At 50.6% G+C, this 26,336-nt stretch overlaps 6 protein-coding genes across 6 annotated transcripts; 1 reads left to right on the top strand and 5 right to left on the bottom strand.

Moving 5' to 3' along the window:
* Positions 1–74: 74 nt before the first annotated feature.
* Positions 75–680, bottom strand: UCRPA7_4787 (putative wsc domain-containing protein; the record flags this gene model as incomplete). The annotated part of the gene is made up of 2 exons (XM_007917333.1): positions 75–167; positions 243–680. 2 exons carry the CDS (start codon positions 678–680, stop codon positions 75–77), a joined length of 531 nt encoding a protein of 176 aa, XP_007915524.1.
* Positions 681–2,609: 1,929 nt separating this feature from the next.
* UCRPA7_4786 (putative mitochondrial intermediate peptidase protein) lies at positions 2,610–4,481 on the bottom strand (the record flags this gene model as incomplete). The annotated part of the gene is made up of 1 exon (XM_007917335.1): positions 2,610–4,481. The coding sequence occupies one exon, from the start codon at positions 4,479–4,481 to the stop codon at positions 2,610–2,612; it is 1,872 nt and encodes a 623-aa protein (XP_007915526.1).
* Positions 4,482–5,395: 914 nt separating this feature from the next.
* On the top strand, positions 5,396–6,279 carry UCRPA7_4785 (putative mitochondrial protein; the record flags this gene model as incomplete). Its single annotated transcript, XM_007917338.1, has 3 exons — positions 5,396–5,422; positions 5,481–5,573; positions 5,644–6,279. The coding sequence occupies 3 exons, from the start codon at positions 5,396–5,398 to the stop codon at positions 6,277–6,279; spliced, it is 756 nt and encodes a 251-aa protein (XP_007915529.1).
* A 253-nt stretch (positions 6,280–6,532) lies between these two features.
* UCRPA7_4784 (putative mitochondrial deoxynucleotide carrier protein) lies at positions 6,533–7,630 on the bottom strand (the record flags this gene model as incomplete). Its single annotated transcript, XM_007917343.1, has 4 exons — positions 6,533–6,807; positions 6,880–7,421; positions 7,489–7,541; positions 7,625–7,630. The coding sequence occupies 4 exons, from the start codon at positions 7,628–7,630 to the stop codon at positions 6,533–6,535; spliced, it is 876 nt and encodes a 291-aa protein (XP_007915534.1).
* Positions 7,631–21,405: 13,775 nt separating this feature from the next.
* UCRPA7_4783 (putative endoglucanase e1 protein) lies at positions 21,406–22,671 on the bottom strand (the record flags this gene model as incomplete). The annotated part of the gene is made up of 1 exon (XM_007917347.1): positions 21,406–22,671. The coding sequence occupies one exon, from the start codon at positions 22,669–22,671 to the stop codon at positions 21,406–21,408; it is 1,266 nt and encodes a 421-aa protein (XP_007915538.1).
* A 2,131-nt stretch (positions 22,672–24,802) lies between these two features.
* UCRPA7_4782 (putative g-protein coupled receptor protein) lies at positions 24,803–25,958 on the bottom strand (the record flags this gene model as incomplete). Its single annotated transcript, XM_007917342.1, has 3 exons — positions 24,803–24,983; positions 25,049–25,197; positions 25,254–25,958. 3 exons carry the CDS (start codon positions 25,956–25,958, stop codon positions 24,803–24,805), a joined length of 1,035 nt encoding a protein of 344 aa, XP_007915533.1.
* Positions 25,959–26,336: the final 378 nt, after the last annotated feature.

Here is a 26,336-nt window from a genome sequence, read left to right as displayed (position 1 = left end):
TATAGGTAGTATAGACATCTATGTGACAAGCGTTCCGTAACATAATAGAACGGTCCGGGTGAGACCGGACGGCGTTAGAAAAGGTTGAAGGCCGTTGCTGCGGCCAGGAATAACAACAGAATTCCTGGCATGGCCTTCATGGATGCAGCTCCCCCAAGCGCATATACCTGTCGAACAAAACGTCAGCACATGTGTCTAGCCACTATAACTTGCCAACGACAACGGCAGAACCAAAAACTTACCGTCAGCTTCAGCGTGCCTCCGCACGTCTGCGTCTGGTTGCCGTCGCAGCCCAGATCGCACTCATTATCCGCAAACTTGACAGACAGCCCGCTGATGTGCTGTGCGCACCAGCACTCGCGGGAGTATTCGATGCCGGCGTACGTGTAGGTCACGGACCCGCTCCCGCAGTAATCCAGGCACATCGGCACCGTCATGTTGCCTATGCCGATCATATGAATGCCGCCGCTGAGGGCACGGTCGCCGTTCGTGCCCGAGATGCCCGTCGTCTCGTTATAGCAGCCCTCGTAGACATACTTGGTGGAGGAGGCATTGTAGATGGTTGGTTCGGGCCGCTGCGCCAGGGAGAGCGTGGGAAAGAGCGCGGTAAGCAGCAGGGTGACTAGCATCGTGGTGAGCCCGGAGAGTGCGCCGGTTATACCGAAGTGTTGGCGAGACATTGTGTGTGTGTCTGAAGCCTGCTCGAAGAGCAAAACAAAGAGTGACTAAGGCGCTGGAGACCCGAGAGAGTGACTCCTGTCGAAATTGATGTGTCTAGCAAGTCGACAGTAAGAGAATTGTCTTCGTGTATATCGCGCACGTAATATGTAGGAACACAGTATTGAGGCCCCCCCAAATGTCGCTGTCCGCGCAAAGGAAGCTTTCGTCGCGTCGGTGCTGCGGATGGCGGGTGTCTTGAGACGAGCCGAAGCCTTTATACCAAGTCCCGCGTTCCGCTTGAGGAACCGGCCGCAATTGTTGAAGACCCCACGAGGCACAGATTCAAGGGGACGGCGACCAGGATGGTGTGGGCAGCGACGGGGGAAGGATTTCAAGATGCATCTGTCAGCGCAGCCGCACCAGACCACCACCAGAGCAAACTCAGACCCTTGAACAGAGCCTGATGCAACAATCCGATAGTGCGATCTGGGCCACAACTCGGACAAGGGTGCCTGTTGAGAGTGTGGTACTATGGTGGAGTGGGCTGTCGATAAGGCTGCTGCTATCTGCAACCCGGGAGAGGCGGAGCGACACGCAGCGTGAGCAAAACGGTGCAGGAGTTGCAGGAAGCTGCAGATATATTGGCAGTTGAGCCGAGCTGGGACAAGAACAGCTCATCAATGGAGGGCAAGAAGACAGTCTGCTTATCACGGCTGGCCGTCTGTCAACCGAGTGAACAGCCTTTCCATTGTGCCTGAGAAGAGTTGTCTAGTCTAATCATATCAATCAATGCAATGCTTCTTTACAAGCATACATCTTGAAGTTAAAAAAAAGAGTTAGAGAGTTCTACTTTCCGCCGGGCCAGCCGCTACTTCACGCCGCGTTTCGAAGAACACGCTGTGATTCGTTCTGGCTTCCACATGGCGCATTCTGGTAATTTCGCGCTTCTGCAGGGCCGCAAGGTCTGGAAAGGCCCGTCACTCGGGTGGTGGGTGTAAGTGTTAGTGTTGGGATTGGTATTGCTGCAAGCCTTGCACGGTCCTTTACTTCGAGCCATTGGTCAAGGTATCTCATGTCTTATGACTTGTGACTTTGGTGCTACTTCATCGTAACCCCAGATCTTGTCCTTGGGATCGGGTTCGTATGACGCTACACGAATGAAGAATGCATATGGTTCTTTGGTACTGAAGTCTCCCTTGTAGCAGCTGCATGCAGACAAGACTCGACAATTCGCCGCCTTAGTATCCAGAGAGGTCTCAGATGAGGCTGTGTCCAATGCCCATCGACTTCTATCTCAAAGCGGTAACTCCATATGGACGCGGAACATCCCAAGTCGTCCAGTTTGTGGGAGCTATTTTAGAGCTCAGTTCTCGTCAGCAATTAGTCTGGCCCAGTGGAGGCCATCGTTGCATTGCAACGTCTGCCAAAAGAGCCCCATTCGTTGCCCAAGTTTCTCATCGCCGCGGCCGACCCTTGTCGACTGTTTGGATGGGCAACTGATATTCCAATCGAGATATGATTGACGTGGATCCCAATGGAGCTTCATGCTTAGCGACCCCATAAGCCGTTTGATGAGTTCGAGGTATTAACTTCCCCGATCGACTTACCCAACTTACCGAATCCCTGGTGGCCAGAGCTTCTTGCCTTGAGGTATGCGGTCAGCACTCAACCTGGCAGCTCTTAACCCACATGCGTTTGCTGTTAAAGTACCCGATGTCAGCATTGAAAGCCTATTTGAAGGTTGCCCAGCAGTAGTCACGACACGACATGACAGGATGGTTCAAGAGATGACTCGATGTGTCATGCAAGTGTTTATTGGTTGTCATTTCAAGGCTTCAGCCTATCCAAGAGGGATATCGACCCCTTGGCGTGAGCTGCGATCGCTTTTTGATATGTAGTGTACATGGAGTGCTCATGTCCCCGAAGTTATTTTGTTCATTTAGGCCTGTCTAGGCGTTCCTGCTCATGCCCCAGCTTCCTACCAGGGCCATCGCTTTTTCATCCCCGTCCGCTACCCTATCATCCTTCAGCGCGGCCGCCAGGCATCTCCAGGGATCCCGACTGCCTCCCCACTTGAGCAGGTTCTCTTTCAACTGCTCCCCATTCTCTCTATTTATGGCACCTTCTTGTTGCCCTGACGAGAAAACCACTCGCCATACCCGCTCGGCGAGCACCCGGTCAAAAAGATAGCTGTAGTATGTGCTACCATAGCCGAACAAATGCCCAAAGAAGCCTTGCCACCTTGTCCCTGGTGGGTCAGCGGGGATATTCCCGAACTGCAGTTGTAGATTGCGGAACACGTCTGTAGAGTTGAAGGATGGGTCCGCTGCTGACGCCGAATGATATTTCTGATCAAGCATAGCTAGGATGATCTGGTTTTCTGTGTCTGATCCCTCGAACCTCCTCGACTGCTTTAATCTCTCGGCGACAGCCTCATAGTCTAGGGGTTCATCGGTCTCATAATGGCGAGCAAACAGGCTCAGCACAGTGGGATCAGCGGCAAAATGTTCCATTAGGGTTGATGGAAGCTCTGCTAGATCAGTGGCGCATCTGGTTCCTGCCACGTTCTGGAGGGATGTCCGTGCCAGGATGGAATGAATTGCATGGCCCATTTCATGGAACAGCGTTTCCATCTGGAAGTATGTGAGGAAAGCAGGCTTGACGCCCGCGGTCTCGCTTTGCGGGAAGTCGCAGACGAGGGCAATGGTTGGTAATTGCTTCAGCACACCGCTGCTTCGAGAGAGTGACATTCCATCGTTCGCCGCATCTTCGGGCGAAGCGAAGTTAGGCATGTCCCCTGACTCCTGCATTGCATTGGCTGCCTCGGCAATCTCTCCTTCTGATATCTCTCGGGAGCACCTAACTGTGAAGTGCGCTGGGTTCGGCGATTTGTCTTCTCGATAAAAGAGGTCGCAGTACAGAACTGCGACATGACCGTCCGTATCTGAGATCACATCGAGTCTCCTTACGTCAGAATGCCACGTCTCACCTGGCGCGGTCTCCTTGGGCACGAGTCGTATGCCATATAGCCGAGTGAACAACCTCGACAGACCTTGCATTATCGTCCCGAGCGAGAAATATGCTGACAGGAAGTCATCGTGCCGCTGCCTCGACCTCATCGAGTCTCGAATCATGCTCATATAGTAATCCTTATCCCATGCATTTATGACAGCTGCGGAGCTGTGCTGATAGTGTCGTTTCTGGCTTGCCAGGTCATCCATCTCTTGCCGCACAATAGGGGCATTCTTCTTGACGAGTCCCTGAAGAAATTTCTCGACGGCCTCTGGCGACTTCGCCATCATCCTGTCTCGAAGAGTCATGTGTCCATAACTCTCGAATCCCGCCAGTTCGGCAAGGTCGGCGCGTAACCTGAGCAACGTCTCAAGATGTCGTACTGATCTGCTCGATGCTGTGCGTGAGGCGTAGTAGATCGATTTCCGGGTATCTTCATCGAAGACGCTCCGGAGTGCAACGGCGGCTTCTGAACTCATGCTATGAAGATAAATCGAGCCCTTCCGGGTCAGCCGTCGCGCAATCACTGGGTTCATTCCTTGAAACTTGCTCGAGGGCAAGACAATCATGGACTGCTCCGGTGCCATCTCATCCACAAACCTAGAGCCCACCTCGCTAATCTGTTGCGATAACTCGACAAAACGATCCCGCGACCTCTGTGGTAGGTTGACAGCCGATTTCATGAAATCAAGTTTGAGCATTTGCGCCACTGTCATCTCCTCCTCGGACCACGAGGCCGTGACCTCAGGAGTATCCATTGCCTTGCCCAGCTGTTCATTTAGACCCGTAGTCGTATTCAATTGGTTCATGTACTGGTAGACAATCGACCAAGCTTCGGACGCTGCATTCTGGATCCTCGGGTCGGGATGGGTGACTCGCACGAAGTCGGACAAGTCTATCACGCGACACAGGAGGTCACTCAGACGGTCCAGGTCCTTTACAATATCCTTATATTCTGCTAAAGAGCTCGCACTGAGCACCTTATCCACTATCCTCTGCGCTCGATGTAGAGTGACTCGAGCGAAGGCCGGGAACCCGCCCGGACCGGTAAGGTAGGCGTTCCTGAATAGGCCAACATGAAGCCCTCGAAGCAGTGCGCCGCGCGACGTCTTGGAGAAATCATTCCAAGCGGATGGAGAGTCGAATATCTGGCGTAGAATGGCATCGTCCTGCTGTGCTCCAGGAGAGGTATGAGAGGCCGGCACCGCGCGTAGATCACTATGAGTCGCACCGGTTGCGACGGAGAGCCATCGCCTCGATGGGTGGGTATGTATGGCTGGGCGGCGGAGGAGGCATTGCGACGAGACCCGTGGATGGCGCTGGATGGATTTGATCATGCTTCAATTGTCTTCTCTTCGATGACATGGCAACTCATGTGCGGTATGCCACTGGAGAAGAACACATGTAAAGGAAGGAGAACGGGAGACGTAGTTGTAGAGCACGAGACTCTTGGGGTTTGAAGGCCGTAGCCGGCGCTTTAATCTGGGTCTCCGTCTGGAAGGCTAAGATCCAGCTAGCCGGCTGTCTTGGTGCGCCTCGGCGGCGGCGTGCGGGAAGCCAGATGACGCCCGCCCCAAAAAATTCAGAGCAGGGAAAAAACGCCCCGAGCTCCGGAAATAGCCGCGGCGTTGGCTGCAGGTGGTATCAAGACCTCATCCAAGAACCTTCCCAGATTCCTGCCCGGCGCAAAATCTCCCCTCCAAACAACCCAATTGAGCGGACCATGGCTGCGAGAGTGCTGCTGCAACGGGTAAGATTGGCCTGGAAGAGTCAAATGATGCTTCAATGATAGCTAATAAATCGCTCAGCGCGCAGTGCCGTTGGCAGCGTCCTTGCTCGTCGGAGGCGTGATCCTGTCTCCACGAGTAGCACATGCCGAAGCCCCAGAGTCATATGCACAGGTAAGATGCAATCCAGTGAAGTGCACGGGACATCTTGTCAATTGAGCCCGTTGCTGACTATTTTTTACAGAGCAAGAAGCCTATCTACGACGACTTCGAAGCCGTCCCCTCAACAGCCACTCTCCCACCCGCGACATCAAAACCTGCAGAGCTCTCAGCGCCCAGCGAAGAGCGCAAGGTGTCTCGTGGGCCGACCCCTACCGACAGACTGGCTGTGCAGATTCGCAAGGCGCGGCTCTTCCTGTACCGGCAGGCGTGCGCGGCTGAGGATGCCGTTAACAACACGATGGATAAAGCGTTCCACCTCGAGAAGTCGTTCACCGATACCGTCGCATCACTGGCGCCGCCCCGCGAGTCTGGCGAGAAGCTGATGCCGGGAATGATCTACGTGCTGGTCGCGGCCATGGCGGGCAGTATCGTCACGCGGCGGAGCAACATTCTCTTCCGAGCCACCGTGCCACTGGCATTTGGTGTTGGCGCGGGCTGGGCTGTGATCCCCATCACCATGCGCAACGTGTCCGACCTGGCATGGACGTACGAGCAGCGATTCCCTGTCGTGGCAGATACCCACAAGAGCATCCGAGAGAGCGTGGAGAAGGGCTGGAGCTTTGCCAAGGTACATACTGAGGTCGGCAAGCAATATGTGGGTGACAAGGTTGGCGAGACGCGGGAGGCTGTTGAGGGCTGGGTGAAGAAAGGAAAATAAATTTTCATCGAATATCACGATGGATGTATTGGGATTGTACCATAAGGCATGAGGTATAGACAAATTTACTTTGTATTACGACCAGACAATAACGGTATTCGATGATGATACTGGATACTGAGTTTCTAACCTAGTTGAAGAGTATTGTGAAGAGCCCCGTCTAGACTCAAGGCGAGTGAAGGACTCTCTTGAACTTGAGTTGTCTCGGAGCAGCCGCTTCGGCGAGTCTAATTAGAGTCTATTGTCTAGTCAATCAGATGCTGTTCCTTTCCTTTTTGTCATCCATACTAATGAGAAGGTTCAGCATCCTCTCGTATGTCCAGACCGTAATGGCACTAGCTGGTGCAGCCTTAATCAGACTGACGGTCAGACCTCTATACAAGCCTCTAGCTCCCTCGGTCTTGAGAATCGTCGTTAGAGTCTTGACAGCACCCATGTTATATTCCGGAATGTTCTTGTGAACATAGCGGTTCCTTGTTGGCCCCTGCACCTGTATCCTCTTGCGCACAAGATCGAGTGGGAATACAGCTGTTTTTGCAGTTATGCTAGCCATCACGCCCGCAGCGGCGTCCCCTCCTCCAAACGGCAGGTCCAGCCTACCCAAAGGGAGCCGAAGCATCTCATACACAGAGAAGAAGATGCCCATGAAGGGTACGATCTGCCCCAATCCCGGGCCAAGGCCTCTAAAGAAACCCCGGAACCCCTCGTCTTTACTTATGCTCACAATCGCCGCCCGCAGTGACGTATAGACGCGATCATTGCCCTGCGCAGCAAACCGTGTCCTCAGCAAGTCCAAGGGATACGTAGTCGCCGTGGCCGCTGCGCCAGCTGCCGCGCCGGAGATGAAGGATTCTGCCGATTGCGGTATTCGCCCCTCTCCGAAAGTGCGCTGCAGTAGCTGTGCCATGCTGCGGTAGGCTGAGAACTGTATGGCGCTGTAGCAAATGTACATCAGCTCGGCGGGCACATTGCCCTTCCACAGCCCCGTGAGCCCTTCATTGGCGAGTATTTGTTTAATCGTAGGCAAAGTGCCCTTGTAAATCGGTCCGCCGCGAACGTCTCGATGCGTTAAAGGATCGGAGAGAGAGTGCGTCTGCAATTGGAGGCGGATCTTGACGACATCGAGGGGAGCTACGATGAAGCTGCCCATGACTAGTCAGTTGCCACGGCCAGCGGTGAGGTGAAGTGTCATATCGCAGCAAGACTTACCGAGAGATGAGACCAGCTGTGGCTCCCGATGTGACGACCTGAAGTCGGGTCCCCTAATGCGCACGTTAGCATATTGCCTGTGGAAGAACGCTGCGGCAAGTGTACCTCATCCTTGAGGCGATCTCCCTTGGCAGACATCCATCCAAGTGTATGACAGTTGCTGCAAGCGCTTGTCAGCCAGGGGATGCTTTCGGATCGCGTAAGCTATCGAGATAGGGTCGTCCGAACACGCGACAGTATCTTGGTGTTTAGACCTTCGAATATCCTATGTATTCAATGGTCGTTGAGTATAACGCTCTTCAAAGTGTTGACTTTCGATCGAAGTTGGAACGATATTTTGTTCGGTTGAAGAGCGGTTTGACATTGATGTGGTTGGAATTGACGACCTGCCAAATTGGATCTCAACATTTTCCCCTTCATTCCAAATCGCATTTCACGATAAGGCTTATCAGTGACGTATTGTTCCCTCCGATAAGTTCTCTATAGTGTCCAGGTCGCGCTTAATGTCGAGCGAGCAACACGCCTCTAGCCTAGCTAAAAGTCGTTTGAATACGTTTACTACAGATAATTACCCTGGTATTTACCTACGTAGTCAACATATATCTATCTGTGTAGAAAAAGGTGTTAGCGAGTATTCATCATCTCTTCTAAGAAGAAAATTGTTGGTTAGTCTACGTACACTGTATCAAGCACCTCGATATTTAAGGTTAACAGGGGCTCTTCAAGCCATGCCAATAACTTTATCTGAACAAATATGACATGAATTCAACCAATCATTTGGTTAATATAGAATAGTATACAAACATCTCATGAATTAAATCCATAACGTTAAGTCCTGACGTGTCACTTCAGCCAGTCAGTCCACTAGCCATGTTTTCTCAGGTTGTGTCAAGTAATGTTCTATCGTCAATGGAGTAATTTTGTCAAAATCAATAATTCTCCCGTTTCACATCATCTGCATAGCAGTCACGAACTCTTGTATCAAGAATCGTCACTTTTTTCCCAGATCAACTTCAATAGACAGACTCTTTCCAGGTGCGAAAAGAAACACGGGGGCGATTGGAATGTGGCTTGCAGCTGCAGCCAGGTCTGCCTCAAGTCCATTGCGATTGGCTGATCACCACGGCGGCGCTTGATCCCAACCTCTGGAGCCTCTTGTCTACCATGTGCAAAGCTGAAGCTGCTAGATCAGCTCTGCGGCTATAAATACAAGTTTTCTTGCCCGATCAAATCTCGCAATATGATCTCATTGCAAAACAATTAGTAGCAGAGATAAGCGGCTAGTCATGGACGAAGACGCTGTAAGGGACGATTACTGGTCGAAAGCCCGAAGACGATTACCGGACAAAACAGAATCGAGGCTTCAAAGCATACTCAATCCAACACAGCCTCGAAATATTCAAGGCGATGCCGCCATCGCGGAAACGGAGCCGGAGCCAACTCAGGTGTTCTGGCCCGACCGTCTCCGCAAATCCTGCGAAAATCGCAAGAAGGAATACGAAGATGCGCAATGGAAAGTTTCGTTCGGAGAGAAAAAGCTCTCTTTACATAGTCTGTGGGACAAGGCGATTGAGGCGCTGAGTAAACTCAAAGATCCTGGCACAGCTGCTACAAGTGCTCAGCCGATGGCAAGTCTAGGTTGGTCCATCGCTCAGGCGCTTATACAAGTACGTGATCTTGTTTTCGATTTGTCTTCATTAAGCATTTGTTGAGCTTAAGCTGAACCCAGGCTATATTTTAGATACCCGTCGAAAAAGAGAAGGTTGCACGATCGGTTGTTGAGGGTCTCAGCAATGTCATTATCATCATGAGCCGAGGCTATGTTTACGAACGACAACTTAATAACGCTTGGAACTCCGAAGACAGAGACAACATGTCAACACTTGAGGACTTTCTAGTTGATCTATATGAGCGAACATTGAGGTTCCTTATTGCTGCCTTTGACCACTACTCCAAAGGTGTAGCTCATCGCACATGGATTGCCGTCTGGAGCTCCGATCGCATAGCGGATTTTGATAAAGATACCACTCAGATTCAGTGTGACTTGCAACAAGAGGTTGCAACTCGCTTCAGATTGGGTGCTCAGGGTGATCTACACACTTTGCTTGAATCCCAGAAAACTCTTCAGGCGCAGTTATGGACACTAAGAGATGGCATTGGGACGGGTATTGACGCATTGCTTCGGGGGCAAACGGAAATACTGAGTGAACAAGAGCGGAACCGCCTGGCCATTATCGACAAGCAGAAGAAAAAGGAACGCTTAGCAGTCCTTCGATGGCTATCCAAATTTCCGCATATCGATCACCACAAGTTTGCTAAAGCAAATCGCACTCCCGACACAGGAGACTGGGTCTTCGAAAAATACGAATATCAAGGCTGGGATGAGTCGAGGTCGGAGAATATTCTCTGGATTCATGGTATCCGTAAGTTCCATTCAAACTTCTGATAACATACAGCGAAGCTTAGCAAAAGGTTAGCGGGAGCCGGAAAGACGAAATTGATCACCAAAATCGTGGACCACACTGATATTCGAGTTTGTGACGACGATGACGTTATAAACCACGCATACAAGAATAAATCTGTGGCATTCTTCTACTGTCGTAGGGATGACGTTAGTAGGAGGAACTCCCCGAATATTTTGTGCAGTCTCACCAAACAGTTATTACATCGATGCGACGTGCTGCCAGCCAAGGTTGTGGAAATTTTCGAACGGAAAAGCCCTGATGACGCTGCCTCACAAGAATTGGATGTCAATGACTGTGGATCAATGCTTCGTGACGCTATCGATTGCCACGATGATGTGTTACTGGTGCTCGACGCCTTAGACGAATGCGACCCAAGCGCTCGCGAGGACTTACTCTCTGTCATCAAGAAAGTTACACAAGCGGGGAGGTCGAGCTCAAAGGTTAAAGTCGTCCTTTCAAGCCGCGAGCTACCTGAAATCACTAAGCAATTAGATCATGAGCAGCACTTCAGAATATCTGTTGATGACAACAAGGGTGACATCGATCGGTTTGTCGAAGACCGTCTTGACAGAGAAGGTATTCTCAAGGTTCCTCTAGATTTACAAGCAAAAATTAAGACTACTTTTTCGAAAAAGAGCCAAACAATGTAAGTACAGGGATTTATCTCATGCTTCAATTGTCAAGTAGTTGAAAGAAATTGCTAATATGGACCACTTGCGTATCAGGTTTCAATGGGCAGCTGTACATCTTGAATATATTTTGCGACTACCCACTGCCGATGACATTGAAGATGCACTGGCAAGACCGCCCAAGGACCTCGAACAAGCATACGAAAACACATTTGAGACGATCAAGTCAGACCCAGCTTGGGGACCGTACGTTATCAGAGCTTGCGCATGGCTTCAAACTCATGGGGGATCGAGTCTCAGCACACTGCTCGTTGCAGCAGCAAGTCAAAAGCCTGAGCGGACCGGCGACTTTCAAACAGCATTGGTAGATGCAGACGACCTACTTAAAGCATCTCAATTTCTCCTCGTTACGGAAGATGAATATGTTCGTTTTTCTCATTTATCCGTTCAGGAGCATTTTGAGCGGCACGAAAACGAACAAGTCAGCCACTTCGTCCCTTTATTCCTCCTCAAAGCACTACTATATTATGACCCGGAAAATGTGCCTGTCGACCCGCAGACCAAGGTACCATTTCCGGAGCTAGTCGAGTTCTACAAGGATGCTTGTGAAAGTTGGTGGCTCTATATTAGACCATACAAAGACAGGAAGGATGTCAACTTGCTACTTCAGATGTTTCTAGGCCCAAAGCCACCGACCCCTGGCTGTCGTCGTTGGCTCGTCCATCTGGCAAACCGGGTAATGCAAAAATACTTCTCAGATCCTGTCAAAGAAGATATAGAGCGACAAGCAGCATCATACATCTTCTCTCCTTCTGCTTGGCTTGAGCCTCCTACGGAACATATTCAGAGATACAGAGCAGGAAGTAGTATTTCTTCTCGTATTCGTCGAAAAGAAAGTAGAAGTCGATTAGATTCTTATAAGTATGAGAGTGAAGATGCTCGTCAACTTCTTACGACCTTTGTAACTGGATGCTTCATCAAAGTCAAGGAGACCTTGGCCACATCCGCCAATCCGGACGACTGGATGTCGCTGGAGCTTGATCCCATAGTCTGGGACCTGGAGATTCGAAACAATGATGATTGCGATGCCAATGATAGTTCAGATTCAACACATGAAGAATTGCAGAGTCGCCATGTACCTTCAGTCGAACAACAGCAAACAAGCCTTCGGGATTTCCCAAAATTCAAGGAATCTGACTCTGTCTTCTGGTTCCTCTGGTTGATCATCATATTCATTATCGAGCTTGCCCCTTGGACGTTTCATCTTAGGTCTCGATCACGGGCTCTTCTAGAAATGAGCCAACATATCGAGCCAGAGGGCCATCAAGGACTCGACAGTATGGAATCCTCGATCGATGTTCAGGATATTCCACCTCTCAGAGACACCTTCATCAATCTCGTTAAGGCCTTGGGTTTTTTTTCGCAGCCAACAAGATTCATTTCCGATGAGATGATAGCTTTCTTCCTGAATCCTCAAAAGTCATTGTCGAAGTGCTACGAAGAGGTTGCAAGAGCAACACTCATCTGCCTCTGTCAATCGACCTACTGGTATCCAGAGCAAACCATACTGATAGAAAAATTATTCGACCTCTACGACTTGAGCCGGCCGCTGCAATACGATTACGTAGACGTGTCCCTCTTGGATCGTAGCCCTTTGCTAGTTGCTCCCCAGTCAGGATCTTGGAGCCTAGAATCAAAGGATATTGTTATGAGAAGAAACACGCACTATCAGCCTAGACTCATTAGGTTCCTAGTACTAGACGGTGCCGATGTTAACTTTGAAGCGACAAGTGGAAAGGGTCCGGGAACCCCATTGATAGCAGCATTCATGCAGTACGACGAAATCGGTTCGGAAGTTGCGGACTTCCTTTTGGAAAAACACGCTGATGTTAATCAGCGAGCGCGGGAGGGCCCATATGGCACTGCCCTCATTGCTGCCTGCGCTCGTGGGCCGGTCAGTGGCGTGGAACGATTAATCAAGCACGAGGGCATCCATATCAATGCTGTAGCTTCAGTGGGGAACTACGGCACTGCTCTCATAGCAGCATGCGCAGAAAACCAGGTCGATATTGTAAAGATCCTTCTTCGGCACGATGCCAAGTCAAATCTGATTATCAGGAGCGGAAAGTATCAAACGGCATGGCTTGCAGCGTTGCAAGCTGGCAACGCCAGAATCGTGATGCATCTAATCAACAAAGACACGGAACTAGATGGATTCACACTAAGAGATCTGCCATCGACGATGGCAGAAGCAAGAAAACGCTGGGATTTCTTCCGCAGCCCTGTGTATACGCCAATAACGGAGACATACGACGGGGAAGGAGACGATCAGTGTACAATGGCGGCTAAGCAAATCAGCATTGCACTTATCTATACTCAACTTGATAAGGATATGGACTGGGCAGACGAATACAAGAAAAAGGCTATGGCTTGTCTGACCTTCTTTAGCAGCCACCGAGAAGACTTTCGAGCAGCCCAAACCATCGCGCGATGCTTTGGATTCACGAATCCAACTAAAAACTCTCTGAGAGCATGGCTACAAGTTCTCATCAGTACCAGGGTAGAAGAGTCTCATTGGCCGAATGTTGCTAGCTCTCTTCTTGGACTGATCTATAATATAGATGAAGATCCAAATCCGTCAGTGCAAAGAGTAGCGACATGGGGCTCTTCTTCCCAAGGAGACATTTTCCAAGACTCAGATCCAGATGATAGCCCCTGGTCTGATGCTTAGCGGAAATGATGATAAGAACGCTTTGCACGCTATACCTTAGCGCATCTGAAAGTCAATACTAATAATATACCCTGGTTTAACTAACCTTCCTTTAATTTGGCTTGACACCAGGTCGAGACAGCTTTCTCGTCAATCCTGAAAATGTGTCAATTTTATAGATCGCGAAGGGCCGTTTGGGAAATACTCGAACTATATTTTATTCGTCGCAGGAGTCTGACTGCAATAAAAGAGCACGCCTTTGCTTTTGTAATACAATACTTCAAATACGTCCTCTCATAACTAGCTTGCCTCAAAATTGATAACCAAATCAGAGCACCTCCTCTATTTACTATACAAAGTGTGATTAGTCCACAGACTCGGGGTACCCTGGAGCTGTTATTGCTCTCCTTGCATTTGTCTGCTGCTCCAGCATCTCGATCTGCATTCTCATCATCCTAGCCTGGTGCTTGTGTTCCTGTTCCTGTCTGCGTTCCATGTGACTTGACTCCAACATCAAAGCCCTCCCCTGTGTCTGAAGCTTCTGCTCGTGCAAGGATGTTTCATGTGCAGCCTCGAGTCGTTGGCGCTCAGCAAGATGCTGCATTTGGCTCTGCTGCATGGCATTCTGGCGCCTGAGCTCTTGAGCTATATTTTGGTCGGCTTGTCTTTGCGCTGCCTCGAGCTGCTGGGCTTCGAGTCGCTCATGATGCTCACGAATGAGTTCAAACTTCTTCTTATCCTCAGCGCGTTGCAATTGTGCCTTTCTTTGATTCAGTCTCATCTCCTCCTCAGCTTCCTTCTCAAGTCGCTGGAGCGCTCTTCGGTTGAGCTCTTCATTTTTCTTATCCTGGTGCTCTGCCATCTCATCTTGCCGTCGAAGCTCCTGCTGCTTCTTCCACTCGGCCTGCCTCTCCTCTCTCATGGTAGCTGCTAATGGCCCCGGCAGACCACGTGACCCAGAGGGTTGGTCCCCTGTCTCCGCATAAAATCGTGGTGGATCGAAACGACCCACAGTCTTCAGCAATTCGATGAGCCCAGTCCTTTCTCCTACCGGCTTGCTTCGACACAAGAGCTCAACATATTTAGTTGGCGAGTAACAAAGACTCCGCGAGTCGATGAAGAGGTAATCGTCGTTTCTACTAGGACTTCTCCAAATCTGAGATATGTTGAGAAAGGCCCTCACTAGTAGAATGGAGGAGCTGTCGTTGTCTATCGCAAGGTGCAATATCGTCTTGCCATCAAACTTCCACTGATGATCCAATAAAGGAAGGAGAAGTTGCATTGCATCCTTTATATCTCGTTCCCATATCGGCCCTTGGCCGCACCCACCAAAACAGAGCTCGGCGAGCGGCGGTCTGCCACCAAAGGATTCGCAGGGCCAGTGGACATCATGATTTGACTCTTTCAGTAATCGAATTGCATCAAGATCCGGAAGTCGAGCTGCTATTTGTAAGCTTCCATCATTTGGTGGTGCACCGCTGCCAATGAGAAGCATCATGGCCTCCATATTTCTTGACGACGTCGCTAAGCATAGGGGTGTGTAGCCATCACTATTGCGCAAATCAAGGTCTGCCCCAAGGTTGATCAGAGACCGCATGACTTCGATGCGCCCCTGCGATGCTGCCATGTGCATCGCTGACATTGCGGATGTAATTGTTACGAAGCTTGGCTTCACTTTGATTTATCATTAGCACGATGTCAGTCTAGAATTGGTAAATTGGGGCATACCTTACCCTTCGCATGCAAGAAGTTCGAGGACGGCGTCATCACTAATCATTCGATCGCTCTCCAGAGACCACATCAATAATGTCACCTTCTCTTGACTGTCTCCGGACTCCAATTCGAAGCCTGGATCACATCCCTGATCTAGGAGTAATCTTAGAAGGGTCTGACCCCTTGGAAAAGTTAGCATAGTGAGACACATTGCTGTCTCGTGAATACGGCCTCTCTTCGATGGCTGTTCCAAGCATATATTAATCCATGCCAGAACCTCTGTTTCCTCGCTGCTGGCTTTGATCAACGCCCAGACTACAACATTGAGGTTGAACTCTCGCGCAGCCAATTGCCCAAACACTCCTATATCATTCTTTTGGGCGGCGACGGTGAAACACACGGCCTTTTCAGTGTCAGCCTCTGCGCCATGTTTGAGAAGCAACGCCACCAAGGAGCCAGGGATTTGCAGTAAAGCTCTTTGGAACACCTTGGCCAGTGTATTGTTTAGGATATCTCGAGGAATACCAGCCCTCAATAGAGCCTCCGTCACCTCCATACCATTGAATTTCCCAGCAACGGAGCCCGATTGGAGGAGATCCTCGAACGCGGCGACAATTGTGTCATGGGGCACTCCGTGCTGGATAAGTAGTTCGACGATTTTCAAGTAGCCAAACCGGACTGCATGCAAGAGGCATCCATTCGCCACATCCCATGCGATAATACCGGGCTGTAACAACAAGCCGACAAGCTCATCGTCATCATCCTTAACTACGTCAATTAATAACCTCGACCGTAGGTTTGCATCGACTCCAAGTGTCAATAATATCTTCGCTATCGGAAAACGCTGGTGTTTTGCGAGACTTATAGCCTTTTCAAATCCGCGTGAGATTGTTGAATTAGCCGGATGATTGCCCTGCAGCAGCAATTGGAAGAACGACATGTCGCCCTGAGATACAGCATTAAACAACGCCTCGCCTCTCTCAGAGTCGATTGAAGCCCCTTTTTGCAACAGCAAGGAGATTGTCGGATGATGGCGGCTGGTACTAGCACATGCTTTTCGCAGAGCATTGTCTATTTCACCTTGTGCAATGTTCTTTTCGAGAAGTAAAGCATAGATCCTGTATCGCAGCGAGGTGTCCAGCTTTGCTTTTCTCGCTGTGGAGAACGCGGAAGTTGCGGAGCTAGGGCTCAGAGGATATGCTAACAACAACTCGGTGAGTGGGAAGGACCCAGCCTTGATCGCAGATTTCAATGCGATGTCATGCTCCTTCGGAGCTACACCTTTGTCTAGAAGAAGCTTATAGAATTTGAACCGCATACTAGGCTCCATTCCACCTTCTATAACCACAGAGAATGCCCTTGTTATGGAGGCTTCATTCAGGGAAGGCGTGCACAACGTTGCTGCGAGTGTAAAGTCAAGGAGCTTCACGGAAGATATGAGCGCGGCCCTCCTCTCATCCTCTTTTACATCTTTATAGAGGAGTAGCTCGTAAAACTGTAGTCGCATCACCGAATCCATATGGACGTGTCGAATTTTCTCAAACGCTGCGGTGGCTGCGGTTCTGGTAAGTGTTGGCGCAGATAGTGTTTCGGCAAGCGTCAAACTCTTAGCGGCGATTGTTATCCTCAACGCTTCACCATCACGCTCGTTAACATTGGCGCCGTGCTTGAGCAGAAGTTTGGGCAGAGCTAAGTCTAGAGAGTCTTTCCGAACTCGCTCGATCAGTGCCTCAGACGCCTGGCCTTCGTCTACACCTGCAATCAAGAGAAGCTCATATATGGGATACTTGGCTGAACTCTGGTCATCAATCTTTCGGGCGGTCGTGAACGCTCTTGCAATGGACCGAGGGGATGGCTTGGAAGACATGAGCAACTCCACGACTGGCACCGACCTTGCTGCTACGGCGTTGTTCAAAGCCTCCCCATTGGAACGATCCACGGATGCATTATTTCTGAGAAGAAGTTCAAGAAGCTTCCTGTCATCCGTTCCGTTGCGCAATTCTTGAGTTACGTGAATAAGAGCTTGACTTTTGCCAATATCTGTTCCCGTAGTCTTCACCTGCAGCAGTCTTTCGATCAGAGCGTACCTGGCTCCCAATGGTCTGACAGCAAGCGCCCTGACTAGTCCTGCCGCTAGCGAAGCTATACTCGGCTGTCGTTGAAGCAGGCCTTCAGTGGCAGATAAATCTCCTCTGGCTATCGCATACTGTATGACAGCACCACCACCAGCGTCGACTTCAGCCCCAGCATCAAGAAGCAAACGAATAATTTCTTGACGTTGAGAATGCTTCTCGAGTCTTTCACTGCTGAGCTCTTTTTCCAGAATATCTTTATGTGGTCTTGTAGCTACGAGTAGTACAATCATCTTCTCCTTGCTGAAAACAGGTGCTGCAAGCACGTAGTCAAGAGCTTCTGCGAGGGCTTCCTTTGGTATCGTAGAATTCTGACATATCAGTCGAAGAGGATCTGTCCGTCCAAGCTTAACAGCTTTGTCTACTGCTGCTGCAGCAGGCGGACCTTCAAGTCCTGGTACAAGAAGAGCTTTCAAGACCTGGAGCGCTTCGTCTCGTGTAATAGCTTCGAGGATAGTGTTGTGTATATGAGGTCCACGGGCACCACATTCAACCAACAATGTAACAATCTTCACTACATTTGTATAATTTGAGCCCTGCCAAGCTTCATATGCCTTCGGCACCGCTCTGCTTGTAGTATCAGAGGCCGGGTCAAGAGCACATAATCGTTGAACTAGGTCCAGATCAGCTCGCCCAGCTGCAATGGATATGCAATTTGCACTACCATCCCTATAGTCGACCGAGGCATGGAGTTGTATACAGCAATTGACGAGTTTCAGTTGAGATTGCCTTACTGCCCATAATAATTGTCGAGCTAGGGCATCTTCAAGGGGTCCTTTGCGCGATAGTGATTTTACGATAAGAAGACGCTGCTCTTCCCCGGTACTTTCAGGAATTAGATCAACTGCGCCAGGAAGAACATTAGACGGGATACTGGCGCCCATGAGGATTGTGAATAGGTCCAGCCTGAGGGACTTGATAGTCTCTCCTAATGAGTCTGCTTCTGAAAAGTGTGGAGGTACTCCGTGTTTCACGAGCAACTTGACATGATCTAACCGGGTATTTCGCACGTCCGAGAGAAGTTGTTTTCGAAGCTCCCGAGTATTGGGCTCGGCACCAGCAGACAAAAGAAAGTCCAATATCTTGTAGCGGCGCTCGTCATTCGTATCATTGACTGCGGAAGTGCTGGCTGCTGATCCTTTGTCGGCAGAAAATGCTCTTTGCCACGAGTGTCGAATACCATGAGACAGGATCGCTATATTTTGGAGATTGTATCGTCTTGTTGCTGCCAATAAGAGCTCATAAAACTCATTAGGTGTAGGTTGGATATTGATAATGAATGTAGCCAGAGCTACGGACAGATCTGTCTCGTTCGAATGTGCTTTCGCCGCCTTTTTCATGCCGTTCCAGGCATGAGATCGCTCGGGACGTTTGGGGGCGGATAGCCACAATTCGACGAAGTCAAAGTCTGGAGGTTGCTGTTGCAGTGCGGCCTCGAAAAGTTGGCGTGAATCGGGAAATAATGCACCATACGCTAGAAGCACCCTACAGACTGCATAGTCCTTAATGCCTAGGGCCCGGACTAGAGCCGAATCTACGCATTGCTGCGTGACGCCGGAGTTGCAGATGAGACTGAGCATGTCAACTGACCTTCTATCAACCGCTAAGCCTAGCCAAGGGCAGGATATACTAGTCCGAGAGAAGAGTTTATTCTTTTCCTGCTTCTTTTGTAAGTCCCGGTCGTTTGCGTGTTCCCACAATTGCTGAAGTGTGTGATGGTATCCATGATCGATTAACGCCTGAGCAACGCCAGGGGAAGTCCAGTCCGGCTGGTTGAAGTACGTGTTGAGAGAACTCGCAACCTCGAACAAGTTGAACTCCCAATTATCTGGGTTCGCTTTCTCTTCTGTCTTCTCCTTGGACCGAAACAAATTCCTCTTCTGTTTCAAAGGATCTGACCAATGTGGATCGCTTCTTCGGAAACTGGTCAAACGATCTCGAGCAGCGGAAACATCTATTGTTGAAGGCTGGAATCTGGGCACCTGTGGTTGTAAGACAGAGTATTTCTTTCCTTGAATCACTTGACTAATTCCCAGAAGGGTGAGTAGATCCGTCGAAGGCGGCATCCTCTGTCGGTATTAAGCCACTCACATTCAGGTCGAGCCATCACTGTAAAAGATGGCGCTGAAGTGTCCTAAGGTCATGCAGACTCAGGGTATATAGATATCTCGAGCCTAGGCAAGACTCTATGCCAAGGATTCGTGGTTCCGGCCAGCCTCGCCTGATCGCGCTCGGAGGTACGCCCGTCTAATCTGCTTTCACGATCTTCAACCACCACCCGAGACAATTATTCAACGATAGGAATATGAATGCATAAGCGCCTGCGTCCCGCGCAGGAGTGCCTGAGACGATTTTTCATAGCGACTTAGGAGCTGCGTGGCGTTCATTAGACGATAATAGAGCCGGGTTGAAGGTGCCTTCAATAGGCCAGCTGAACATCCTGGACGCCAAATGCGGGAGGATTATCAGCCATACTCGCAGGGGGTCTCGATTGCTATCCAATGACATCAAGTCAGTATCCCTTCAGCGCCTGACAAGTAGAGAAAGTCCACATTAGCACCCATTCGGCTAATGAGTAGGGGTTGGTGGCCCCCAAGTTCGCTGTAATGGTAAGGCATTATCATGACCGTTTGTAAGCATAACTACCTAGCCTACAGCCTTGTGTATCACAGTCGCTGCATGGACTAGAAATGCCGAATGCCCGGTTTGGCATGGGTGGTGAAGTCTTAACCTATCCAATGGCTTCAGTTCAGGTGTTCTTCCTTACTCACTCTCAATTCTAACCCCGTTGAAGAAGACAAGACAAAAGTGCGGGCTCCAGGCCATCGAGGTCTTGAATGGAGCCCTTCAGCATTATCTTAGGAGTTTGGGGGGCGATAATGGCGACGATATCGGCCTTCAATGACGGCAAGAAGCTGTGGAAGTCTTGGAGGGAGAAGCGTCGGTTGAAGAAGCAAGCAGCAACTTTTCTGTATTCCCAGGCTTGTGAGTTGCCTCAGATGCCCCTCAGGAACCCTTCATAGGTTGACAGAAGTAGCTGGCATTGGGCAAGACCCCCGAATAACACCATTTACAACCTCTCGATCAAGTCTGGCAAGCGAGGGCCTATATGATCCGTATGAGGGAACTGACCACTTGGACGACAATCTGACGACATCGCCTCGCACTGTTCAGACCGAGTACACGCGACTCTCCAACGCGACCGGTCCGCTCTTCAGGAAAGGCGACGACATCTCTTTCGGCCAGATCAGGGACGGCTTGTCTAGGTTCAAGAATAATCTCATGCAGACTATTCGGCAAAGTATGGCAGCGATCACCATCATTGACCTCAATGTCTCGAGTCTGATGGGCACGACCAACGTGTTCCGCCATGACAACATCAACGCCATGACCGGCCTTTTCCAACGCGTCAATGTTGCGCGGCCGATACCACGGACACTAAGCCCAGGTATGGTGCCTATCGTGCAAGTGAACACTTTCACAACCGCAGTGAATGACGGCTCGAACTGCTGGTGCCGCCAGGCGGCTAATTCATCGTCGCTCTTCGTCTGCCCTTTCTGTGGCACCGCAAATGAAGCATCATTATGAAATGAATAGTAGCAAAGAATCGCCCCAAGAACTGAGAAGCCGCACCTGTGGCAGTTGAGAGTGACGAGAGTAGCGTCGAGGTGAAGTGAGGGAGTGATGTTGTGAAGAGGTCAAGATATAGTCTTACTAGACCCACTTTTATACCCGCTCCGGAGTTCAAGTCGGCGTTGATGGAATAGGTTTCATACCTTCAATATGCTGGGAAGTTTATGGTGGCTAGTACGGACTAACGACAGTCGTATTCTTAGGCAGTTCCAAGGCCCAAGGAGTATTCTCACCTTAGCTCAGTCTTGCAGCGACTGAGTACTCATGATCCAATAGACAAAGATTCACCGTTACTTTCCAAGTACCGATAACTGTACACAGGTATTCGAATTTCTGTAACTAACTTGAAGAGAGGGTATATCGTAATCAATCATTCGATCCTTTGCGCCAGAACATCTCGAAACCAGACCAACCAAGTCCTTACACGTGCTTTTAAAGCCCCTTCCGAGGTCTTATCGAAATACGACCGAGTTTCCCTGCCCAAAGCCTAACAAAATCTGGCATGAAAGATACCAAGCCGAACCATTTAATCTGAGCGAGGCCTCAGACCTTCTGGTTCTGCCATCCCGGTTTGCTATTCAGTTCATCGGGGACAAATGATATGGCAAAAATTCAAGGCCGCCGTCCTAGCATCTTTACGCCCTTATCAGCCCAGTGATGTCACGCATCCGGTAGTCCAGGACCGGGGTAATCCAATCATCCTCAACCAAGGAGTAAGTCTCCTTGGAGTTCTCCTTGGGCTTGCGCGGATTGATAGCCCAGTAACCAAAGTCGGCATCAATCGCCTTAAGGTATCGCAGCAGGTTCTTCCAGTAATGGGCATCGCCTTGCCCGGGGTGTTCCGGTGCCCCGAACTCGCCGATCCACACCGGCGCCAGGTTTCCCTCGACGAGATACGCCCAGTTGTAGCGCATCGACTTGGCGAAGCTCGCGTAGCTGCGTTTACTGTACCGCCCGTCGTAGCTACCCCAGCCAGACCAGGCATAGACATGCGCCGAGTAAACAACCCGATCGTCGAAGTCAAGCTCTACCGGCCGCCGCTCCACGCCAGAAAGATCATTGCCGGACTCGGTGCCCCCGACGACGATCAACCAGTCTGGATTCATCTTGAGTAGTCGATTGCCCGCCATCTCTGCGGCCGTTGCCCACTTCTCCCATGGCATGGTTCCCCACAGGCCCCGAACCTCGTTCCGGAGGTCGGCTCCGATGACCAAGGGATTCCCTACGAAACGATCCATGATTGTTTCCCAGTTCTGGATCCATCCCTCTTCGGTCTGCTGGACACGGCACAGCGGGCCAAGATGATCATTTGCCCAGCCGGCGTCGCAGGGATCGGCACCGCAGCACCAGGTCGCGCTCGTGATGTGGTTGTTGATGATCACCGCGATGCCAGCGTCCGTCAATGTGTCTACAACAGCCTCGAATATGTCCAGCGCCCTCAAGCCAACCAAGTCCGGGTTCGCAGTCAACAAATGTGGCATGATCTCCGGATTTGTTATGACCATCTCGTCGGCGTACGGTAACCGGACCGAGTTGAAGCCCAAGTTGCGGATCGTCTCAGCAATTGTCTCCCTATGTTGTATGTCTAGGCCAGAAGGAACAAACAGCTCATCCGAAGCGCCGTACCAATTGATGCTTGCCAGCTTGAACCTCCGCCCTGTCATGTCCACTATGTCCCTTCCCTTTGTCCTTAGCGGTAGGGTGTACGACTCAATGCTCGTCTCGGGCAGCGGGGCTGGCAGCGGCACCTGGGCGAACTGCCTCGATGCCGGATCCGGGACCCATGGAGCCGCCAGGGCGGCCTCGGCCCTCCATGCCCAGTGGAAGAATCCGCCGACGATGAGCAAGGCGAGGATGACGAACATCCGCGCCGAGTTGGAATCGAGATGGAAGCTCGGCATCGTGTCGCAAGACAGGCTTTGAGATTAACAGCACTCGCCTGGGCTCGACGGTGTCACACACTGATCAGCCGGGTCAGAACGAGCGGCGCCGGCGAGGTCGGCAGGATTGGGGGCTTTTAATAAACATTGTTCACCCAGCAAAACACTTAGTAATGAAGCGCCACCTTGGCGTGTGTAGGAAGGACATTGGTAAGGCAGGATTGAGCAAGGCCTGCCATTCGTTTTCGGACCGGAACGATTGGAAAGCTTACAGAGCGTACCCAGCTCGTGCTCGTGTGCGCTTTCTCTGAGTGCGGCGGATGTCTCGGTATCAATCGCGCATCGGAACGCATGGATGGCAAGTCAGGCAGTGGCCCCTCACAAGCTTCGGCCAACGAATGCGCGAGCCTGCCACCCCACCATGCAGTTGAAGTGCCGTGGCCGCCGCTGCAGCCCAGCGGTGTGTTGGTCTGGTATGGTGTATGTGCTGTTTGTGTGGATTGGATCCGGGAAACGGCACTGTCATACGTTCTACTCTAAGTATGCTAGTCACGTAGTAAAAGATTCTATGATGAGTATAGGTAGTGAGATACTAGGTATGGCATAAAAGTGTGAGGACGCTGGTAAATCGCGTACTTCAGGTAGTCAACGCGATAATAGGTGTACTTTTGTATTGAACGCCGTGATACTTTGAAGAAGGAAGCCTGGACTTTGAATTTGGTCTCTATCAATCGTGTCTGGGACTGGCGGCCATATGACGTGATCTAGCAAGTGTCCGGCTTGCTCGGACTGTTCCATGATGGTAGCATTTTGCTACTTGACATTGGCCACTTCAGCAGCCTCCAAGATAGAGATCTCGGCTTAGGGTAGGTAGAGATATGCTGTCTCCCCCGCTTGCTCTGCAAGTCATACGAGGTCACAGACCAGTTACCCCGGATTGAGCAGATCCTCCTCCCGCTCTGCATTCCGACCACCTCTTAACGCTTCAAGCCGCTACCACATAGTCAAGGGTGCGTCAATCGAGGACATGGCATGTAGTTGCGAAAGTATCACTGTAGTAGGCCAGACGATAGTTGTGTTGGCTTAAAAGCTTGAATTATCGTCACAACCAAGGGAAACTTATTGTAAGGTTTATAGTATATACAAGCAATGGTAGGCAAGAACCAAGTCCTTCGGACATTTCATACCTCCTCGCACCCCGTTTACCCCGAAGCACGCTTCCTAGTCATGGCCGACTAGGCTCTTGCTTCCCCACAGGCAGCGCCGGTAGTGACTGGCGATTATGATGATCATGATGGCCCAAGTCTCAATCAGGTCAGCCCAGCCCATCATGCATTCAGCTGATGGGTACTCAACAAACCATTGTCGCTATGTTCCACTTCAGTAATGACTAACCGAGTAGACTGATGACTTGATTATGATTTGTGTTGTACGGTGCTGTGCAACGCGGCTGTTCCCAACCCTCAATAGAGACCGAGGACCCAATACCTTCCTAGGCATGTATCTCGTTACTCAAAACCATAGTCTGAGATAGGCATATCATCGTCATCCACACCGTCACAGCCCTTCCACACAGCCGATAGGTCCATAATTGACCTGCCCCGACACGTCTGACACCGCCCACCGCCCATTAACAAAGACCGCCCACCATTCCATCACAGGTGACACCACAATGGAAAAGGTTCCGCGACTCCGCACACCTTTCCAATAAGATAATATAAGGGGTAAGGTCTTTGTAAGAACCGTGTCTATGCATTTCCATCACACAATAAAATAAACATGATTTGTCCCGTTGACGCCGCGCTTGGTGGTCCGCCCGAATCCTGCATCCGAGAGACGAAAATGACAGTGGGTGTTGTCCTCGTTGTTGTGGTACAGACGGAGGAGATACATACATGGGCCAATTAGGTGTGTGGCCCCCACTGAGAGATAAGTTTTCTGTTATGCTGCTGTGGTGTGCGACAAATAGGTGAGCGCACGCGAGTGCATTCGTGAGATCTTCATGGGTTGATTTTTGTTCGTAGGTAATTTGGCTTTGTACATTCGGATTTTTTTTTTGTTTGTTTGTTGTTTTTCACTCTTTTCTCGGCCTCGTCATCTGCTTCATATTCTGTTCATGCCTAGAGGGTTCATGTCCTCATAGTCTTCGCCGTCACGGGCACGGCCGCCGAACATCTCTCGGGAGTCCCAGGTGACCTGCTGTGGCGGTCTCGGGCTGGAGAATGATCTCGCTGGGGTGTGATATCGGGCTGTCTGGCCAAAGTAATCCGGGGTCCGTCTCCCGCTGGTCGGGCTCGCGGGAGACCTCATCGCCGCCGGTGAAACAGGACTCACTACATCCGGGGTTACTACGTCGTCCACCATGGTCTTCCCGGAATCCCGGGATAACATTTCGTACGAACGTTGGTCTTTCTTAAGATCGTCGAGGCGAGCATCGACGGAGACAAACTCCCGCTTGCTACGGCTGGGAGACTTTGTCACAAATTCAAGCCAGCCAGTCACCATGGACCAGCGGCCGAGTAGGAATAGGAGCCAGAGGCCGTTTATCTGACCATTTGTTAGCATCACGTTGGTAAGTTTGCAGAGGGCTTGTAGAGGCATACTGCCAGGAGCAACAATACGGCACCAACAGTCGCTTGGTTAACGACTAAGCTACTGGCTTTGTCCAGGCACTTGGTTTTGTCACCCAGAGCTTGGACCAAGCAGACAATCCAGTCTTCTGCCTTCGTGGGGTCTTTCTTGACAGCTTCGACTGTGTTGTCCTGGAAAACAAAGATGACGGAGAAGAAGATGACATCGGCAACAATGATCAAAACAATTGCAATGCCTCGCCACTGCAGTTGAATGACTCTTCGTACTCGGCGATAGGCCTGGCGAGGTGTCATGGTACGGATGCTGTTAGTGTACGAGGGAAGGTTCGAGCCTTCGGTCGAGGCGCTGTTATCTGCCAGAGACGCCAAGTAGACCTTGATACAGTAACCGAATGTCGCAAATTGGATAATGATAGTGAAGCCGGCGAATACCAGAAGAGGGATCCACAGGTCTGCAAGACTGTTCTTGTGGTTGATGTGGCAGGTTGAGCCAAATCGGAAGGAAACACCACTAAGAGTCAGAGCCAGGATGATGCCAATGATGGGAATGCCCCAGCCTGCGAATTGTGAAGCCCACATGAACCTCCGGCCAACTACAACCTGCCAGCAAATCTGGAGGTGCAGAGACAGAGATCGTAGGAAAACCCACATGATACCCGACCAGCCACCCAGGAGAAGGAGGGTGCCGGAGGCGGCGCAGACAGAGCTAGACTTCATACCGTTAGGTGTGATTGTGTCGAAGCACTGATCCGGTTGCGCTGCGAGAGGAACCACGAAGCCAAGCTATGCCCTAATATCAGTTCTCCAAATCTTCGATGCACAGCCATCAGTTGGACTCACGTTCATGAGGAGCACACCGGTAGTAAGGCAAATACTTAGGTAGTGCCGGTGTGTCTTCTCAACGGGAAGGAAGGCCCACGAGGCCAGGAGAAATACACAGCAGATCGTGCTCACAACTGCGACCCATTCCGCTGCAAGACCCAAGGTGTTGAAGGTGTCAGGATAAGTCCAATCGGTCATCGGGCAAGGCAGACAGCATGTTAAAGAGGACCCAATTTGCTGACATATTCTGCCGTCAACAACTATATATGAATT

This window comes from Phaeoacremonium minimum (assembly GCF_000392275.1).
Source record: "Phaeoacremonium minimum UCRPA7 unplaced genomic scaffold PA7_03_scaffold_369, whole genome shotgun sequence".
Classification (NCBI taxonomy): domain Eukaryota; kingdom Fungi; phylum Ascomycota; class Sordariomycetes; order Togniniales; family Togniniaceae; genus Phaeoacremonium; species Phaeoacremonium minimum.
The sequence above is the reverse complement of the archived record's forward strand: the minus strand, read 5'-3'. Positions and strand labels throughout refer to the sequence as shown.